This window comes from Hypanus sabinus, chromosome 5, assembly GCF_030144855.1.
Source record: "Hypanus sabinus isolate sHypSab1 chromosome 5, sHypSab1.hap1, whole genome shotgun sequence".
Classification (NCBI taxonomy): Eukaryota; Metazoa; Chordata; class Chondrichthyes; order Myliobatiformes; family Dasyatidae; genus Hypanus; species Hypanus sabinus.
In genome coordinates, this window is record NC_082710.1 from 176,831,566 (window position 1) to 176,853,872 (window position 22,307).

The following is a 22,307-nucleotide window of genomic DNA, read 5'->3' on the forward strand; positions in this document are numbered from 1 at the left end:
ATATTATTGGTTGTGGGAACATTTCACTGGATGGGCAAATGAGTGTAGTTATCCCCTTTTGTTCAAGAGTCTGATGGGTGAGGGCTGGTAACTGTTCTTGAACCCGGTAGTGTGAGTCCTGAGGCTCTTGTACCTTCTACCTGATGGCAGCAGTGAGAAAAGAGCATGGCCTGGGCGATGAGGATCTCTGATGATGGATGCTGCTGTTACATGAAGGTGTTTCATGTAGATGCGCTCAATGGTTAGGAGGGCTTTACCCATGATACACTGTGCCAAATCCACTACTTTCACAGGAGTTTCTGTTCAAAGGCACTGGTGTTCCCACATCAGGCCGTGTTGCTGCCAGTCAATACATTTCCTGCCATACAACTATAAACTTCTGTTAAAATTTTCGATGTATTCTATTCAACATACGTAATTGATTTACTTGTTTATTTATTATTATGATTTATTTTATTTTATTTTTTTCTCTCTCTGCTAGATTATGTATTGCATTGAACTGCTGCTACTAAGTTAACAAATTTCACGTCACATGCTGGTGATAATAAACCTGATTCTGCTGTCATGCTGAATCTCAGCAGGCTCCTAAGGAAGTAAAGGCACTGCCATGCTTTCTTCACAAACACATTTGCTTGCTTGGTCCAGGACATGTCCTCTGGAATAGTAACAACCCGGAATTTAAAGTTGCTAACCTTCTCACCTCTGATCCACCAATGAGGACTGGCTCATGGACCTCTGTTTTCCCTCTTCTGAATTCTACCATCAGTTCTTTGGTCTTGCTGACATTGAGTGAGAGGTTGTTGCTATGACACCACTCAGTCTAATTTTCAATTTCCCTCCATATACTGATTCATCACCACCAGTAACTGAGAGAGGCAAGAGAGGAAATTTCTGGGATTTTCTGGGATTTCTGGCATTTTGACAAAACTCCCACGGAAGACAGAGGGTAATGGTAGAATGCTGGAGAATTGGAGATAGTGAATGTTGTTCCATAGTTCAAGAACGAATCCATGATAGCCGATGGATTTTACACCAGTGATGGAGAAGTGATTGGAGAGTATTCTCTGGGATTCGATTTGCTCGCATCTGGATGGCTTTGTGTGGAGAAGGGTATGTCTTGCAAACTTTATTGAGGTTTTTCAGGAGGTGAAGAAGGTGATTTATAACTGGAGCAGTGGATGTTGACTACATGGGCTTCAGTAAGGAAACTGAATGGCCTCTCATGGTGGGTTGATCCCGATGATTCAGATTGAGGGGAATGTGGAGGGTGAGCACCGGCTGCCTGTATTTTAATCGCTCGCTACCAGAGAGGGAAAGGCCTGCCGCTTTGCCTGGAGAGTGTTACCCAAGTTTTCTGTGTTTTGGATGTGGACTTGGACTAGAATTCTTTTTTTATTCCTATAGCTTTTTAATATTCTGTGTTTTTTACCTGATCTTGCTCTTTTTTTTTAGGGAGGGGGATTTTGGGGTTGAAGTGCCTGTTCCCATTTTGTTCTTTATTGTGTGGGAGGAGGGATTTGGAGGTTAATGTGCTTATTCTGTTCCTGTTTGCTTCTTTTGTGTGGGAGGGGGGATTTGGGGTTTGAAGATCATGTCACCTTTCTTTTCTTTCGTGGCTTCATGGCTAATCGGAGAAGAAGAATTTCAGAGTGTGAACTTTGATAGTAAATGAACCTTGGATCATTCTGAGATGCACAGGATCCATGGGGAATTCTACACACAGTATATATACAACATATAAATGACTGAGACAAAGTTGTAGACAGGTGAGTTGGCAACTTTGCAGACAATGCAAATATTGGTTGAATTGAATTGTGGGTAGTGAAGTAAGTTGTCAAAGGATAGAGTAAGACACAGATCATTTGGAGATCTGAGCGGACCAAAGGCAAATAGAGTTTCATCTGAAGAAGTGAGGTGTTGCACTTTGGAAGGTCAAGTGCAAGTGGAAAGGATACAGTTATTGGCATTGATGTACAGAGGAATTTTGGGTCCAAGTCCAATCTTCCTGATGGTGGCAATGCTAATAGATTGTGTGGCAAAAAAAGGTGTGTATGAAATGCCTGCCTTCATCACTAGGGGCATACAGTACAGGAGTCAGGAAGTCATGATACAGCTCTATTAAACTTAATGAGATCTGTACTTGATTCTGGCTGTGTGGCTAAGAGTGGGTGGAGGAAATTTGTCCTTGTAAAGTTATAATTTGTTCAGATTCTTTTTCTTATAACAGCTCATTCCAGCAGTAGGTCAGATTTACTGCTGGAAGCTCTTCAAACTTTATTTCATATTCAAAGCATTGGTCTACATGTCTTGTGTTTATGGGTCCCTGCGCATAGAGGTGTTGAGGGGAATGAGTGGGTTGATTGTTTGGCCAAAAAAGCTGTTAAAAGTGGATACAGACCTTCCACTGAACAAATCAGAATCTCAGGGGTTGGTGGGATTACGAATAGAGGACTATGGCAAAACATGGGATAATGGGCATAAGTTATGATTACAGAATACAACAAACTGTTGGATTGATGGGAGAAGCGGGTAAAACAAGAAGGGAAGGAATTATATTGACCTGACTTAGAATTGGGCATACTATGCTTAATTCTTCCTTGTATCTTGTTGGAAAACATCACTCTGGGATGTGTAGGCTTTATCACTATGCAAGAGTAGAACATATTCTTTTACAATGTGAAGATTGAAAGAAATCAAATGCAGGCTGCATGACTAGCTTTGGTTTTTGAAATTTTTCATTTTTCTAAACTTTACTAAGTAATGGAATTGAATTTAATTCACAATATTGTCTTTCATTATTTACAAACAATAGTGCTCTTTGGTGTCATTTAGTTTTCATTTGATAAAGAACTAAGGGGTTTTATTTCCCAACTTTCTATTCCACACTCCAGTCCAGTCGGTGGTGGGAATGCACCTTTAAGTTAGACTGCCAACTGCCATTAAAAGGAGGAGGAGGACGACGAGGATGGAGGAGGAGGTGGTGTTAGTTTGTAAAACTTTGTCTCAGCAGTACTTCGAATTTGATGTGCTATTCTGCCTGCCCCATTACAGGAAGGATGCGGTGTCTTTGGAGAGGATGTGGAAGAGGGGTAACAGGATGCTGCCTGGATTAGAAGGTATGAGCTACGAGGAGAAGAGAGCGATATGCCAAGGACGCGGCCTAGAAGAGTAGCGCGCCTTCAAGGTGTCAGATCTTTGAGGCTCTGGAGGCGGGCGGACTCAAAGTTAGTGCTGCCGCCTGGTGTGTTGTGGGAGATGGAAGATCGAAAGCCGCGAGCTGGCTGTGTGACCAGAGACCTGAGTTCTTTGGGCACAGAGCTCAGAAAAAGCAACACAACAGACTTTTAACACCATAAATCGGTGAGTTGTTCTGTAATATCTCCCCTCTCACTGTGAAACAGGGATACCTCTTTTTCTCTTTTTAGGGAGGGAGAGCCTGTGTTATGTCGAATACCGGGTGAACGAGCAGTCTCTGGGGTACTGCAAGTCTGTGTCTTTATTGACACTTTGCTACACACTTGAGTGCTCGGTGGGGTTGCCGATGCCTTTTTGATGGTGGGGAGGGGGGATGGTCGTTGATTTGCTGCTGATTGTGCATGGGAGGGGGGATCTGGGGGGGGCATAGGGGTTCTAACATTTAACTGTTATTCGTTCTTTGGGGCACTTCTCTGTTTTTGTGGTTGTTTGCAAAGAAAATGAATTTCATGCTGTATATTGCATACATTTCTTTGACATTAAACGTACCTATTGCCGGGGTAAGGAAGTATGAACTATAACGAGAGGTTATACGCACTTGGATTGCTTTCTTTGGAGTTTCATAGGCTGGAGGGATGCCTGACAGAGGTTTAAAAAGTTATGAGAGGCATAGATAAGGAAGGCAGTCAGATTCTTGTCCTCTCAGTAGAAACGTCAAATAGTGAGAGGAAAAAGATTAAAGGGATATGCAGGACATTTTTTTTAACAGAGAGCAGCATGTGACTGAAATAGACTGGTAGGGAGTGTTGTCAGCAGTTAGAACAGTGGCATCCAAGAGACTTTCAGACAGACGTATGAATGTGCAGGGAATGAAGCGATGTGGATCATGTACAGGTGGAAGGGATTAGCTTAATTCCACATTGACACTGAGAGTAAAAAATCTCATTCCTAGGCTGTACTATTCCATGTTTTCAAAAGCATTGATATACAGAGCAATCTTATGGTGCAAGTTCACCGCACCCTGCAAGTGGCAATGCAGGTAAATAGGGTGATAAAGGTGGCTTGGAGCTCTCTCCTCCCAGCTGGAAATCTCAAGTACTAGAGGACATGGGATTAGGGTGAAGGAGGAAATTGTCTGGAGTGTGTCGCAAGGTAACTGAGAGGAGTGGGTACAAACAAAATGTCTAAAATATATTCAAACAGGAGAAAGAACAAGCAGGGAATGGGGAATATGAATCACATGCAATTACATGGGATTGGTTGTATTAGGCATTTTGGTTGCCACTGATATTGTTGGCCAAAGAGTCTGTTCGGTGCTGTACTTTCCGTTATCTGATGGAAACCTCTGTATCAGCCCTGTGAAGCCAGTTGGGACATTGGTTGAACAGACAAGTTCAATCACTGTTTTCTAAACTGCAAGGGAAAAAGTAACTAAATTATCTGATCTTTCCTGCTGTGATAACTCTCACAGTTATTAATCTGGTAAGCTACCAAACTTTTGGACAGACTACACTGTGAGTATACCTTGTTTTAGATAACGAGAACAAAGCTCTGCACAGCCTCACCCAAAACGTCGACTGTACTTTTTCCCATAGATGCTGCCTGGCCTGCTATCCTCCAGCACTTTGCGTGTGTTGCTTGGATTTCAAGTATCTGCAGATTTTCTCGTTTGTGATTTGGTCCTCTTACCTCAGAGTCTTGTTTCACTGCCAATTATTCTCATTTTCCAGGGACCATGGCCCAACCTGATCAATCTTTCCTCAGAAGACAAGCCCTTCATCTCAACAATCAACCAAATTCCCTGAGCTCCCTCCTCAGCGAGTGTCTCTAGTCAGCCTGTTCATAGACCGTGCACTAAAACTTCCTGGATACATCTAACAAATTCACTCATCTAATCCTCTTGCACTAGGTCAATCAATGTTAAGCAATTGACGTTCCCATGACAACAACCCTGTTATATTTCAACCATTTAAAAATCTGCCTCCCGATCTGTTCCCCAGTGTCTTTGTTGCTTTTTGAGGGTGTATAGTATGCTCCAAATAGAGGGATTGCTCCCTTCCTGTTTCAAACCTCCCCCCTCACTGACTCAGTAGACAATCCCTCCATGACACCCTCCCTCTCTGCAGCTGTGATACTCTCTCTAATTAGCAATGCCACTCCCCCACTTCATTTACCACCCCTGCCCCTTTTGAAATATCTAAACACTGGAACATCCAGCAACCATTCTTGCCCTGGTGACAGCCAAGTCTCTGTCTCTGTGACGGCCACAACATTGTAGTTCCATGTACTGACCCATGCTCAAGGCTCATCAGCCTTGTTATTCCTTCAGCGGTTTGAACGGGACGTGACTGTGCAAGCGCGTGGAGGTCAGCCAGTGAGAAAGTCGAGACAGATTTATACAGCAGGTGTTGGAGAAGCGGGCATCAGAGTCGGAAGGCTTTGGCTCAATGGGGCTGTGGCAGTAAAGGGTCGAGGCGAGGTAGGTTATCTGTAGAATACAGACAGGAAGTATGTGTGTGAGACTGGTTTTCTGTGCTTTGTGTCAGATGTGGGAGGTCCTGGCCACATCTGCACCAGGTGCGTCGAGCTGCACTTCCTTAGGGACCGTGTTAGGGGACTGGAGATGCAGCTCGATGACCTTCGTCTGGTCAGGGAGAGTGAGGAGGTGTTAGAGAAGAGCTATAGGCAGGTAGTCACTCCGGGGCCTGGGGAGACAGATAGCTGGGTAACAGTCAGGAGAGGGAAGGGCAAGAAGCAGATGCTAGAGAGTAGCCCTGTGGCTGTACCACTTAACAATAAATACTCCTGCTTGAGTACTGTTGGGGGAGACAGCCTACATGGTGGATGTGACAGTGGCCGTGCCTCTGGCACAGAGTCAGGCCCTGTGTCTCAGGAGGGTAGGGAAAGGAAGAAGATGCAGCAGTGATAGGGGACTCTATAGATCAGGGGTCAGACAGACGATTCTCTGGACACAGGAAAGATACGCGGATTCTAGTTTGCCTTCCAGGCACCAGGATCCCGAATGTTTCTGATCACGTCCATGATATCCTGAAGTTGGAATGAGAACATCCAGAGGTCGTAGTACACATTGGTACCAATGACATAGGTAGCAAAAAGGGAGGTGGTTCTGAAAACAGACTACAGGGAGTTAGGAAGGAAGTTGAGAAGCCGGACCTCAAAGGTAGTAATCTCGGGATTACTGCCTGTGCCATGTGACAGTGAGTATAGGAATAGAACGAGGTGGAGGATAAATGAATGGCTGAGGGATTGGAGCAGGGGACAGGGATTCAGGGTTCTGGATTATTGGGACCTCTTTTGGGCAGGTGTGACCAGTACAAAAAGGACGGGTTACACTTGAATCCCAGAGGGACCAATATCCTGGTGGGGAGGTTTGCGAAGGCTATTGGGGAGAGTTTAAACTAGAATTGCTGGGGTTGGGAACCGAACTGAAGTGACAGAGGAAAGGGAGGTTGGCTGACAAATAGAGAAAGCTTGGAGTCAGTATGAAAGGGAGGATAGGCAGATGATAGAGAAGGGACGCACTCGGACCGATGGTTTGAGATGTGTCTATTTTAATGCGAGGAGTATTATGAATAAAGCGGATGAGCTTAGAGCGTGGATCAGCACTTGGAGCTATGATGTTGTGGCCGTTGCAGAGACTTGGATGCTGCAGGGGCAGGAAAGCTACTTCAAGTGCCAGGTTTTAGATGTTTGAGAAAGGACAGGGAGGGGGGCAAAAGAGGGGAGGGCGTGGCACTGTTGATCAGAGATAGTGTCATGGCTGTAGAAAAGGAGGAAGTCATGGAGGGATTGTCTATGGAATCTCTCTGGGTGGAAGTTAGGAATAGGAAGGGGTCAATAACTCTACTTTTACAGACCACCCAATAGTAACAGGGACATCGAGGAGCAGGTAGGGAGACAGATTCTGCAAAGGTGTAATAACAACAGGGTTGTTGTGATGGGAGATTTTAATTTCCCAAATATTGATTGGCATCTCCCTAGAGCGAGGGGTTTAGATGGGGTAGAGTTTGTTAGGTGTGTTCAGGAAAGTTTCTTGACACAATATGTAGATAAGCCGACGAGAGGAGAGGCTGTATTTGATCTGGTATTGGGAAATGAACCTGGTCAGGTGTCAGATCTCTCAGTGGGAGAGCATTTTGAAGATAGTGATCACAATTCTATCTCTTTTACCATCACATCAGAGAGGGATAGGAACAGACAAGTTAGCGAAATGTTTAATTGGAGTAAGGGGAAATATAAGGCTATCAGACAGGAACTTGGAACCATAAATTGGAAACAGATGTACTTAGGGAAACATACAAACATACAGAAGAAATGTGGCAAATATTCAGGGGATATTTGCGTGGAGTTCTGCATAGGTACATTCCAATGATATGGAAAGGATGGTAAGGTACAGGAACCGTGGTGTACGAAACGCTCAAAAAACTAGGTAATGTTAGAGATCTAGAAGATTATAAGGCCAGGAGGAAGGAGCTGAAGAATGAAATTAGGAGAGCCAGAAGGGGCCATGAGAAGGCCTTGGCAGGCAGGATTAAGAAAAACCCCAAGGCATTCTAGAAGTCTGTGAAGAGCGAGAGGATAAGATGTGAGTGAATAGGACCTATCAAATGTGACAGTGGAAAAGTATGTATGAAACTGGAGGAGATAACAGAGCCGCTTAATGAATACTTTGCTTCAGTATTCACTACGGAAAAGGATTTTGGAGAAAGGCTGTTGTAAATCTAGTCAAGAAGAAAAGAAGAGCTTATGAAAGGTTCAAAAAACTATTTCATATACCATGCATTCAGAAATAACTCCATCAGTCCAGTATTCATAATCCTTTTCAATTTCGACTTCTGTTACACTGCAACTCATCGCACTGACTGAAATTTTGCCCTATTATCTGTCTGTCCTTCCGGAAATTTTATTACAAATGCCTTTGTTTGTATAGCAACTGCACCATCCTCAGCCCTAATCCCCTATCACTACTGTACTCATCCTCTACCCCCTCCCCTTCTGAGTCCCAGAACCAGACTCAGCACCAGAGCCCTGCTCACTGTGTCATTCTCCCAACACCAGTCAGAGTGGTATACTAGTTATTGAGGGGAATGGCCGCAGGGTTACTCTGCACTGTCTGTCTACTCCCTTTCCCTCTCCTGACAGTCACCTCCCTACCTGCCTCCTGGAACTTTGAGCAGCCTCCATCACAGAGATCGAAGCCTGAGAAGGGGAGGTTCACTCAGGCTCACCAAGAGACAGTGACACGTGGCAGTTTGGAGCTTACAGCAGCACAGTGCCCAATCACTGGGATTGATTGACAGAAAGAAACTAAAGTAAGGCAGAGGCAAGTGGAGCAGCCATTGTTGGAATGACCGTCGGTGGAGTGGAGGGAGATAGAATTGGGATTTTGATGCTTCAGCTCTTCCTTGCTTCACTGAGGAGAGGCTTGAGTGAGAGAAAGCTAAAAACTGTAGGTATTATTTCCCCAGTTTGTTGTTGTTTTTCCTTCTTTATATTTGTTCAGATAGAAAATCAGGGATGCCAGGCAGGATAGTTGAATGTTCCACTTACAGGATGTGAAAAGACAGGGAGACCTGCAGTGTCCCTGACGACTACAACTATGAGAAGTGCATCCAGCTGTTGATTCTAACACTCCGTGTTAAGGAGTTGGAGCTGCAACTGGATGAACTCTGGATCATTTGGGAGGCTGAGGGGGTGATAGATAGGATAATTAGCGAGGTAGTTACAACCAAGGTGTAGGGCACAGGGTGATAATCAAGAAGGCGAAAGGGGTTAAACAGCCTGTATAAGTGTCCTCCTAGGGGACTCCGCAGCGCATGGAGTGAGACGCGTTTTACAGCGGCTCCACTTTTTTATATGTTGTACATCCCACTGACAGATTCCTTTCAAGTCTGATGATTTATTAATTTTGTTGAAGGATTTATGATTTAATTACGATGGCCGGAAGTCGATCTGGTATTGAACTGAGAAGCAGCAAGACTTTTCCCGAAATGGAACAAACTGAGCAAATAAAGAAAATGGAGGAACCTGTTACTTTAGCAGGAATATTCTCTTCATTACAAGATATGAAGTTTGAATTTGGATCACTCAATACTAAGATTAATAAGCTGATGGATAACAACTGGAAGCATGAAAAATCTATTTTTAATGTCCAAGAATCTTTGAAGAATTTGGACTTTCAATTTCAGATGCTCAAGCAGACTACACATCGAATCAAGAATGAACACGAACAATTCAGGCAAATTATTAAAGATCAAGAAGTGAAGATGTCTTCGATGGAAAAGAAAATTAATGAAAATACTGAAGCTGGTGACCTGTTAAAGTTCTTCTCAGATATGCTGTACTCGCTTTTTAGTGAGACCCTTGAAGCAAGCCCTTTACTCAATAGACTCCACAGAATTCCAGGATTTCCATGTTCATCTGAATTACACCCTCGGCCAATCGTGCTTTGTTTGCGTTATTATACAACCAAAGAAGCCATACTTCGAGAGGCCAGAAGAAAGCGAAAGTTCATCTTTAAATCAACAGAAATTCGTATAGACAATAGGTGCAGAAGTAGACCATTCGACCCCTCGAGTCTGCACCGCCATTCTGAGATCATGGCTGATCATTCACTATCAATACCCAGTCCCTGCCTTGTCCCCATCTGGGAGATTGCTTGTGTCCTCCCTGGTGAAGACAGATCTAAAATACGCTTTAAATTCTGTTGCCATTTCCCTGTTTCCCATAACAATTTCTCCCAATTCATTCTTCAAGGGGCCAACATTGTTCTTAACTATCTTCTTTCTCTTCACATAGCTAAAAAAGCTTTTGCTATCCCCTTTTATATTCCTGGCTAGACTGAGCTCATACCTGATTTTTTCTCTCTGTATTGCTTTTTTAGTTAAGATCTGCTGTTCCTTAAAACTTTCCCAATCATCTGTATTCCCACTCATCTTAGCCCTGTCATACTTCTTTTTCTTTAATGCTATACAATCTCTGACTTCCTTTGTCAACCACTGTGGCCCCTTCCCCCTCTTTGAATCCTTCCTTCTCATTGGAATGAACTGCTTTTGCATCTTTTGTATTATGCCCAAGAATATCTGCCACTGCTGATCCACTGTCTTTCCTGCCAGGGCATTCGCACATTTAACTTTGGCCAGCTCTTCCCTCATGGCTCCGTAGTCTTCTTTATTTAATTGCAACACTGACACCTCTGATCTGCCCTTATCCCTCTCAAATTGTAGATAAAAACTTATCATGTTATGATCACTACTTCCTAATGGCTCCTTTACTTCAAGATCACTTATCAATTCCTGTTCATTACACATCACCAAGTCCAAAATAGCCTCGTTCCTGGTTGGCTCAAGCACAAGCTGTTCCAAGAATACATCTCTTAGACACTACACAAACTCCCTATCCTGGGGTCCTGCACCTACCTGATTCTCCCAGTTCACCTGCATGTTGAAATCTCCCATAACGATTGCATTACCTTTAGCACATGCCAATGTTAACTCCCTAATCAATGTACCCAATATCCACGCTACTGTTTGGGGGCCTGCACACAACACCCATTAGGGTCTTTTTACCCTTCCTGTTCCTCAGCTCAATTACACAGACTACTTCCCCTGTTCCCAAGTCACCTCTTGCTAAGGACTGAATCTCATTCCTCACCAACAGGGCCACCCCACCCCCTCTTCCCATATTTCTGTCTCTACAATAGCACGTATACCCTGGTACTCTCAATTCCCAGGCCTGATCCCCTTGCAGCCATGTCTCCGTTATCCCAACAATATCGTAGTTCCCCATTTTCATCTGAGCTTCAAGCTCATCTGTCTTATTTCTGACACTGCGCGCATTCAAGTATAGAATTCTGAGCCCATTCCTCCTCTCTTTGCTTAAAACACTGTCTACTGTACCTAACCCAGCTTCTTGAACTTCCATCGGGCTAATTGCACCCTGAATTTTGATGACCTTCTCAAGATCACCCAAACCTTCTACACATTTAATCCCATGCTCCTTCTGACCAACCCTCTGGATCTGGATCCCTGCCCCCTGCGCATCTAGTTTAAACCCCCCCGAGCAGCACTGGCAAACACTCCTGCAAGAATGTTAGTACCCCTCCGGTTCGGATGTAGACCGTCCCTTCGAAACAGATCCCAATGTCCCTGGAACAAAGACCAATTATCCAAAAACCTGAACCCTTCCTTCCTGCACCATGCTCTCAGCCTCGTATTAATGTGCATAATCATTCTATTCTTCGCCTCACTCGCACGTGGCACAGGTAGCAATCCCGAGATTGTCACCCTGGAGGTCCTGCCTTTCAGCTTCACTCCTAACTCCCTGAACTCTCTAAGCAGGACCCCCTCACTCACCTTACCTACATCATTGGTCCCTACATGGACCATTACATCTGGGTTCATGCCCTCGTTCTCAAGAATAGCCTGCACCCGATCTGAGATGTCCCAGACCCTGGCACCAGGGAGGCAACATACCATCCGAGACTCCCGATCTGCCCCACAAAATCTCCTATCTGCCCCCCTGACTATAGAATCCCCTAAAACTATCGCTCTCTTCTCTTCCCTCCTCCCCTTTCTAGTTGAGGATTCAACCTCTGTGCCAGAGGCAGGACCACTACAACTCATTCCTGGTAGGTCATCCCCATCAACAGTATCCAGTACGGTATACTTATTGTTAATGGGAATGGCCGCAGGGGTGCTCTGCTCTCTCTGCCTGCTCCCCCTGCCTCTCTGGACCGTCACCCATCTGCCTTCTTCTTGGTTTTTTTGGTGTGACTACCTCTTGATAACTCCTATCTATCTCTGCCTCTGCCTCCCGAATGATCCGTATAGTTGAAGATTTTCCCCCTGAGATTTTTGCCGAAAGAAGGAAATAGAGAAGTCATGAGTGAAATGTATAAGAAAAATCTCCATCCATCCCTTCGGTCCCCAGCGTGGCTGATAATCTTTCCTGCTGATTCTCAGCCACAGAGGATCTACTCCCCTGATGAGGGCTGGCAGTGTATTAAAAATCTCCAAGCTAAGCCGAATGTAACCTGAATTGGTAACTCTGATGTATCAGATGTTTAGAGATGCTCTGAGCAAAGTCTATTCTACACTTTTTGAAAGTCCATATGGGACTTGGCTGATTTAATTTTTCTCTTTATTTGTTAATAATTAGTATATATTCATAATTGCTTTGTAGGGGACTTTTACAGTATTATATTATAGAGGTCCGTATAGGACCTGGCTTGAATTATTTTTTCTATTCTTTTGTTTGTCCCAATATTAATATAGTTTTAGGTTTGATAGATATATATTCATCTAATTTTCTGTATGACTTGTAAGTTCTTTTGAAAGAAAGAACTTTAGTTTTAATTTTATTTGCTTGGATTCACTTTTCTCTGAGTATGTGATTAATATACTTTAGATGAATTTAAGATGGCCGTCACCAGTTACATTTTTATTATTGTTAGACATAACATTGCAATATTTGTAATTTGTTTGTCTTTTTTATTGTGGCTAAATTGTGGGGGGATGAGTATTTCAATTTTAATATGCGTAGCTGCAAAATGGAGGATAGGATCAAGGGTTATTAGTTAGCATGCGATCAGCTTATTAGTTGCTGTTTTTTGGGCTTTGCAGGTGGGGGGTGTGCTATTAGAATAGGTTTCCTTTCTCGATTGGGCAGTTTTTTTGATGGATATTTTCTCTCAAACATCTCACTCCTGCCAGTCATAGCTGTTCCTTTTGGTTAAATGTGTGCCTGTGCATTAGTTTTCTTTATAAAATATCAAATTAAATCTTAAACATGGATGTTAATAAAATTAATATAATCTCTCAGAATCTGAATGGTGTGGATCATCCTATTAAGCGTAAAAAGATTTTTAAGAAATTAAAAACACAATGCAGATAGTATTTTTGCGCAAGAAAATCATATATGGAGACAAGATGATGACTATTTTTTTTTAATTTTAGAAAGGCCCTTTATATCATTCTTGGTTGACTAGTAAAGCTAGAGGGGTATCTATTTTTGTTAACTCTAAAATCCCTTTTGTACATTTTAATACTATTACTGATTCGATTGGAAGATATTTAATTGTCACCTGTTTATTATGTGATCAAAGGGTAGCTTTGATGTGTGTATACGCACCTAATTTAGACAGTCCTGAATTTTTTAAGAAGCTTTTCTCTGAGCTACCGAATCTGAATGAATATAATCTGATTCTGAGCAGTGACCTTAATTGCTGTCTGAATCCGGGGATCAACAGGCCATCAACCAATCCGTCGCTTCCCAATAAAGCGGCGGCTTATATTAATTTTTTTCTACTAGAATATGGCCTGGTAGATATCTGGAGATATAAACACACTAATGAAAAAGATTTTTCATTTTTTTCACATGTTCATCATAAATATTCTAGAATTGATTACTTTTTTTTAGATACACGTTTGCTACACTCTGTTGTTGAGTGTGTGTATGATGTCATTGCGTCGTCAGATCACGCGCCTCTGAAATTAACCCTGAAGCTCTCTGATAGTTTTTTGAAAATGTCACAGTGGAGATTGAACCCCATATTGCTACAGGACCCAGCCTTTGTTAGTTTTATTAAGGAGCAAATTTCCATATTTTTTGAATTTAATAAAACTGAAGGAATGTCAAACTTGGTTGTATGGGATACGATGAAATCTTTCCTTAGGGGACAGATAATTTCATATTCAGCAGCTTTTAGAAAGAAAACTAAAGGGGAACTGTCAGTGCTTACTAATAAAATTAGAGAGATAAACAAAACGTATTCAGTAAAACCTACTGAAGATCCATATAAGGAAAGGGTTGAACTTCAAATACAATATGATTTGCTTCTGACCTTCAATATTGAACAGCAAATATTTAAAATTAAAAGTTTATTTCATATACATGGAGAGAAGTCAGGTAAACTTTTGGCTGGTCAGTTAAAAGCGGCCATGGGTAGAAGACAGATTTTGAAAATACGCAGACCAGACAGAACTGAAACATTAGATCCTTATGAAATTAATAAGACATTTATGGATTTTTACTCCAATCTTTATAAATCTGAATTCTCTGATAGTACTCTTATTATGAATAGATTTTTGCAAAAATTAAATGTACATAAAATTTCAACTCGAGGTATTAATACATTAGATGCACCTATTAAACAGGAAGAAATAGTTAAAGCTATATCCTCTTTGCAATTACGGAAAGCTCCAGGACCAGATGGGTATACAATGAAATGCTTTGTCAAACTTTTACTGATTCTATATCCTCTTGAGGTATTAATACATTAGATGCACCTATTAAACAGGAGGAAATAGTTAAAGCTATATCCTCTTTGCAATTACAGAAAGCTCCAGGACCAGATGGGTATACAATGAAATGCTTTGTCAAACTTTTACTGATTCTATATCCTCTAGGAATCTTCCAAAAACTTTTTAATGAGGCATTAATTTCATTGATTCCTAACAAAGGAAAAGATTTATTGGAATGTGCATCCTATAGACCTAGCTCATCACTGAATGTAGATTTTAAAATCCTCTCTAAGATTTTAGCCAATAGACTTGAGAATTTTCTGCCTACTGTTATCTCAAATGACCAAACTGGATTTATTAAAAATAGGTACTCACATTTTAATATTTGAAGACTGTTAAATATCATTTATTCCCCCTCAGTTAAAGAATCTGAATGTATTGTGTCTCTGGATGCAGAGAAAGCTTTTGACGGGGTGAAGTGGCCTTATCTGTCTCAGGTTTTGAAGAGGTTTAATTTTGGTTTGGGATTTACTTCCTGGATCAAACTGTTTTATCAAGCCCCAGTGGCTGCAGTTATAACTAATAATTAAAAGTCTCCTTACTTTAGATTATATAGAGGAACCTGTCAGGGTTGTCCTCTCAGTCCTTTATTATTTAATTTGGTTTTCGAAACACTTGCTATTACTCTTAGGGATTCTAATTCTGTGCAGGGTATTAAGAGAGGGGATAAACTACATAAGGTTTCATTATATGTGGATGATTTATTAGTTTAAATTTCAGACGCTAGGAAATCTATTCCCTTTATGTTATCTATATTTACTGAATTTAGTATTTTCTCTGCTCCTATATCTTATGGTCTTATATAAAAGTGAATTATTTCCTATTAATAATTACTCTGATTATTATGATCAAATACTTTTTAATATTGCTAAAGTCTATTTTACTTAACTTGGTATTAAAATTAATAAAAATTTTGAAGACCTATATAAGTATAATTTTTCTCCTCTAATTGAATATACATAACAAATACTCTCTAAATGGTCGTCTATGTCGATGTCATTAATTGGTCGAATAAATGCTATAAAAATTGTTATTTTACCGAAATTTTTATATAGATTTCAAGTGGTTCCATATTTTGTTCCGAAAATGTTATCTGATAGAATAGATTCCACGATCCTGTCATTCATTTGGAATAATAAAAGCTCCAGAGTGAATAAATCTTTATTGCAAAAATCAAAAAAAGATGGAGGACTGGTGCTACTAAACTTTAGATTTTATTATTGGGCAATTAATATTCGTTATATCATCTTCTGGATTCACGGTATAGATAACCAGGACTGCCCTTCATGGTTACATTTGCAGGACATTTCAGTAAGGGGGTTTCCTTTAGCTTCTTTACTAGGAGCTCCTCTTCCTTTTTCATTCTCCAGGATAGGTAGACAAGGTCTTGGTCCAATTGTTAAACATACTTTAAAAATTTGGTTTCAGCTTCGTAGGTCTTTTGAATTAAATAACTTTGTACTCTCGTGTAATATCCATTTTAATTTTTTCTTTAAACCATCAACTCTGGATAAGGTCTTTTTAATATGGAAAACCAAGGGAATAAAAACTGTTTTAGATCGTTTTCAGAGGATTGTTTGTCTTTTTCACAGTTAGTGGATAAATATGATATACTGTATCTAGTGCATATTTTTTTTAGATACTTGCAAGTTAGGAATTTTTAATCTGATTTTCTACCGAATTATCCATTTGTTCAATTACCAAAATGATACATGAGGAAATCTGCAGATGCTGGGAATTCAAACAACACACACAAAATGCTGGTGGAACACAGCAGGCCAGGCAGCATCCTTATAGATCCTTATAAATGCTGTTTGGCCTGTTGTGTTCCACTAGCATTTTGAAGTATGATACATGCTATTTTTCAGCTCAAACTACTTCAAAAACGATTGACAGCCATTATATATAAACCATTAATGAATGCTCGTACGATGCCTAATGATAAGGTTAAATGTGCTTGGGAAATGGAACTTCAGCACTCACTTTCAGATGATCAATGGAGTAAAATTTATTAACTAGTTAATAATTCATCTATTTGCGCACATCACTCCCTAATTCAGTTTAAGATAGTACACAGGGTGCATATGTCCAAAGATAAACTAGTGTATATATTTCTAACATAAGCCCCACCTGTGACAGATGCAACGCCGAGGTGGCTACTCTAACTCATATGTTTTGGTCCTGTGCAAAGTTAAACAATTTTTGGAGGGATGATTTTAGAACGTTATCAAAAGTTATAGGTGTGGACTTACAACCTAACTCACTTACAGCAATTTTTGGGATTATTCCAAAGGAAACAGGAAGTGTTCCCATTTCCTCTCAACATGTGACAGCCCTTTCAACCTTACTGGCTAGGAGAGCTATCTTGTTATACTGGAAAGATTCTAATCCACCGACTGTTTTTTATTGACTCTCCTCCATTATGTCCTGCTTAAGTTTGGAGAAAATTAGAAGCTGGACGTTTGACACATCTTTTAATTTTGAACAAGTCTGGTGACCTTTTATTCAATATTTTCATTTGATTTAAATTTTTTCCTCTCTCTTTTTTATTTTTTCAGGTAAACTTTTATTTTTGTTTTTTGTTTGTTTCGTTTTTGTCCCTCGTCATCCATAAAGGTTCAGAACTGACTAGAAGTATGTTTTCTTTTTTCTTTATTAATTTTATCCTCAAATGGACTGCCCAGTCTCTTTTTTCTTTGTTTTAGGTTAGGTTAGTGTATCAAAGATTTCTAATCTTTTTTTTTCCTATGATCTGTCAGGAGGAGTTCTGGTTTCTGTGACTTTGATAGTATTTGTTGTTTGTACACTTTTTGCATTATGTGTTTCTTATAACTTCTCCTCTGATTTGTATCCTTTTTTTGTTTAAAACCTATAAAACAGATTGAAATTTTTTTTTAAAAAGTACCCCTATGGCCATCCACCACAACAACGGGTACTTTGGTTACTGTGCCAAGTGATGACCTAGCAGAAGAGAAGGTGGGGGGAGGGGGCAGTAGAAGAGGCAACTTGTGATGATAGGGGATACTTTACTGAGGAGAATGAAAAAGAGGTTCTGTGGATGAAAACAAGATTCCTGGATGGTACGTTGTGTCCCGGGTGACCAGCTCTGGGACATCTTGGACTGCGTCCTCAGCTTTCCAAAGTGGGATGGTCAACAGCCAGAGGTTGTGGTCTATGTAGGTACCAATGACATAGGCAGGAAAAGTGATGCTGTTCTGCAAAGTGAGTTCTGGAAGTTAGGTGCCAAGTTAAAGGGTTCTGACTGCAGGATTGCTATGCATGCCATACACTACTGAGAACAAAAATATGAAGATTACAACCTTTAACTCATGGCTAAGGAGTTGGTGCAGGAGGGAGGGCACAAGATATCTGGATCATTAGACTCTCTTCTAGGGAAGGTGGGACCTGCACAAAAGAGATGGACTGTACTGGAGATGGAGGAGGTCTACCATCCTCACAGGAAGGTTTGCTCGTGCTTCACATGGTGGTGGGGGGAGGGGGTGTGGTGAACAGGGGAGGAGGGGCGCAGAATTGTTTAAATTGGAGTTGTAGTGGATGTTGTCTACATTGACTTTAGTAAGGCGTTTGACAAGGTCCTACATGGGAGGTTGATCAAGACAGTTCAGTCACTCAGCATTCAAGATGAGGTAGTAAATTGGATTAGAAATTGGCTCTGTCAGTGAAGCCAGAGCTTGGTAGTAGAGTGTTGCCTCTTTGACTGGAGACCTGTGCCTAGTGGAGTGCCAGAGGGATCGGTGCTGGGTACGGTGTTGTTTGTCATCTCTCTCAATGAACTAGATGATAGTGTGGTTAACTGGATCAGCAAATTTGCAGATGACACCAAAATTGGGGGGGTAGTGGACAATGAGGAAATCTATCACGGCTTGTAGCAGGATCTGGACCAGCTGAAAAATGAAATGAAATGAAATATGACAACTGGTATTTAATACAGGCAAATGCAAAGTATTGTTCTTCATAGTATCAACCAGGATAGGTCATACACAGTGAGTGATAGGACACTGAAGATTGCGGTAGAACAATGGAATCTGGGAATATAGGTCCAGAATTTGTTGAAAGCGGTGTCATGGGTTGATAGGTTCACTAAGAAAATTTTTGGCACATTGTGTTTCATAAATCAAAGTTTTGACTACAGGATCTGGCTGCTATGTTGAAGTTGTATAATTTGGAGTATCGTGTACAGTTTTGGTCACCAACCTACAGGAAAGATGTAAATAAATTTTAAAGAATACAAAGAAAATTTACAAGAATGTTGCCGGGTCTGGATGATCTAAGTTACAAGGAAAGATTGAATTGGTTAGCACTTTATTCCTTGGAACATAGAAGATAGAAGGAAGATTTGACAGAGGTATACAATATTATGAGTGGTATAGATAGGATAAATGCAAGCAGTCTTTTTCCATTGAGGTGGGGTGGGACTACAATCAACTCATGAGTTAAGGGTGAAAGGTGAAAAGTTTAATGGGCTCATGAGGGGAAACTGCTTCACTCGGAGGTTTGTGAGAGTGTGGAACAAGCTGCCAACACAAGCAGAGCATACAAGGTCAATTTCAGTGCTTAAGAGAAGTTTGGTTAGGGACTGTACATGGTTGGCAGGGGTGTGGAGGGTCATGGTCCCAGTCCAAGTCAATGGGTGTTGGCAATTTAAATGATCCACCATGGACTACATGGGCCAAAGGGCCTGTTTCTGTGTTGAAATTTTCTATGACTCTGAGACTAAGGTTTGAGAAGAAACTGAAGAGTTGTGAACAAAGCCGGGTCCTTCATGCAAACCAGAATCTCTTCCACTGATTCTGTCTACAATTCCCACTGGGTTGGAAAAGCAGCCGATATAATCACAGACCCGACGCACCCTGGTCATTCTCTCCTTTACCCTCTCCCATTGAGCAGAAGATACAAAAACCCTAGATCACCAACCACCAGACTCGAGGGCAGTTTCTATGCCATGGTTATCAAACTCCTGAATAGATCTCTCACACACTAACATATGATCGCTTGTACCCCCAGTCTAACTCAATGTACCCCTCACACCTTATTGAGTAATTGTGTAATTACTTGCACTGTAATTTCTCTGCAACAACAGCACCATATTCCACATTGTTTTCTTTTTACTACCTCAATATACTTGTGTACACAGTAATCTATCAGGATGGCATGCAAAACAAAAGCTTCCCACTATACCTTGGTACAAATGGCAATAATACTCACCGAGAACATGCAGTTCAACTACAGATTGTTTGAAGTCAGTTCTGTCTTCAACTGAACATGTATATTGCCCTTCATCATCTCGCCTTACGTTCTTTATTCTGAGGGAAACGATTCCTTCGGGGATTTCATCTTTAAACAGTTCTGTCCTTCCTCTGTAATCCTGGTGTTGAGCGAGGGGGTCATCTTGTCCCTGTCTGTACACGTGGATGGGTGAGCTGAGACCGGATTTCAGCCACTGCACTGCCATGTTGCTGGCAGAGGTTGGTGGGATCAGCTCACATTCCAGTACAACATCTTCACCTGCAATGGCTACAAAAGGCTCATCGGGTGTAAGTAGGATAGAATCACCTGGAGAGAAATAATTGGTAAGACAAGGAAACCATATTGAACATTGATGAGGAACTTGTTACCCAATATACAGTTCAACTACAACACAACCAGGACAGTGAACTGAAATGAAAAAAAATCTCAGCAAGTATTACGATTTTGATTACATACCGTGAAATAGAAATGGGTAAGTTGGTAGCTGGTTATAACAGAAGTTTGTATATAAATTTACTACGGATTATAATAACAATATTAAAAAAAATATTGGTTCTGCCCCTGCTTCTACCCCATCCCCTTGAACCATCAAAATAGTTTTGGCATCCCACAGAGCACCGGGGTGGAAAATAACATCCCACAGCTACTCCACCGCAACCCACCCAACAGGCATGAAGAAAGGGGTGGCTTGGGTCTGAGGGTGGGTAATGGTGTGGGTGGAACTCAGCACGGAAATCTCTATGTGAAATCCAGCCAGGTGGCAGCTGGACAGAAAAGCCCAAATTACAAGTAAAAAAATTGATGAGAAAAGTTTATTGCATTCCAAGTGCTCAAGGTCCAACTTTTGAGGGTTGAGGTACCAACTTTATATTGACATTGTCCAATCGTCATTTTTTTAATATAAATTCCAAAAACTTGAGGCTCCATCACTACTCCCAATCAAACATCACTCCTGGGATCTTGAGGCTCCATCACTACTCCCAATCCAACATCACTCCTGGGATCTTGAGGCTCCATCACTACTCCCAATCAAACATCACTCCTGGGATCTTGAGGCCCCATCACTACTCCCAATCAAACATCACTCCTGGGATCTTGAGGCTCCATCACTACTCCCAATCCAACATCACTCCTGGGATCTTGAGGCTCCATCACTACTCCCAATCAAACATCACTCCTGGGATCTTGAGGCTCCATCACTACTCCCAATCAAACATCACTCCTGCATCTTGAGGCTCCATCACTACCCCAAATCGAACATCACTCCTGGGATCTTGAGGCTCCATCACTACTCCCAATCAAACATCACTCCTGCATCTTGAGGCTCCATCACTACCCCAAATCGAACATCACTCCTGCATCTTGAGGCCTCATCATCACTACTCCCAATCAAACATCACTCCAGGGATCTTGAGGCTCCATCACTACTCCCAATCAAACATCACTCCTGGGATCTTGAGGCTCCATCACTACTCCCAATCAAACATCACTCCTGGGATCTTGAGGCTCCATCACTACTCCCAATCAAACATCACTCCTGGGATCTTGAGGCTCCATCACTACTCTCAATTGAACATGATGACACAGAGGTTGGAGGTGTTGTGGATAGTGTGGAGGGCTGTCAGAGGTTACTGCGGGACATCCATAGGATGCAAAACTGGTCTGAGAAGTGGCAGATGGGATTCAAGCCCGATACGTTTGAGGTGGTTCATTTTGGTAGGTCAAACATGATAGCAGAATATAGTATTAATGGTAAGACTCTCGGCAGTTTGGAGGATCAGTGAGATCGGGGTCCGAATCCATTGAACTCTCAAAACAGCTGCGCAGGTTGTCTCCGTGTTAAGCAGGCATACAGTGTATTGACCTTCATCAATCATTTGCAGGTTTTTCAGCCAGGGTTCTGCGAGAGATCATGATCATGATGTTAAAAAAAATATTGTTTTTTGAACTTCGCGCAATACATGATGCTAGCGCTCAGATTGGTGGGCAGTGACCGAGGAGCCCCATTGGCAACCTCAGCCCAGTATGGCAGTGCACAGTAGGACAGTGTTTATTTGGTTGAGTCCATTCTCAGTTTTTGACGTGAGATCGGGAGGCCGTTGGTAATTGGTGAGAGCACGGAGAAGTGGACGGTAGGCGTGACCTCACCCGACTTCCCCTTACACACCATCAACTGACTTTTGGAAGTGAACAAACTACAGGCGAAGTAAAAAATTTGGAGGGAAATTTTCACTCTGAAGTTGGTCCAGTGTGGCGATTTCTGAAGAGGATGTGTGAGATGGAAGAGGATGCTTGGCCTAGGCCTATGGTCATTTCTGATAAGGTTAATGAAGCAGAATTACAATCTTCAGAGTCATTTCACTGAGGTAGTGCAACAGTGGACAGACAATAGTCCATTTATACAATGAGAGCTGCTCATCAGTGGGTTTTACATGGACTGGTGATCCACGTTGTCCGATTCCATTGAGCCTAGTCTGTAACAAACAACTTACAAATGCAGCAATGGCTCCAGCAACATTG

At 41.7% G+C, this 22,307-nt stretch overlaps 1 protein-coding gene across 2 annotated transcripts in view; it reads right to left on the reverse strand.

Moving 5' to 3' along the window:
* Positions 1-22,307, reverse strand: part of LOC132394656 (butyrophilin subfamily 1 member A1-like) — an 88,284-nt gene that overhangs the window by 54,218 nt on the left and 11,759 nt on the right. For both annotated transcript variants that reach the window (XM_059971018.1, XM_059971017.1), the window contains one exon: positions 19,746-20,093. In XM_059971018.1, the coding sequence (XP_059827001.1) occupies positions 19,746-19,992 (247 nt within the window). In that variant the 5' untranslated portion in view covers positions 19,993-20,093. The remainder of the gene's footprint in view (positions 1-19,745; positions 20,094-22,307) is intronic.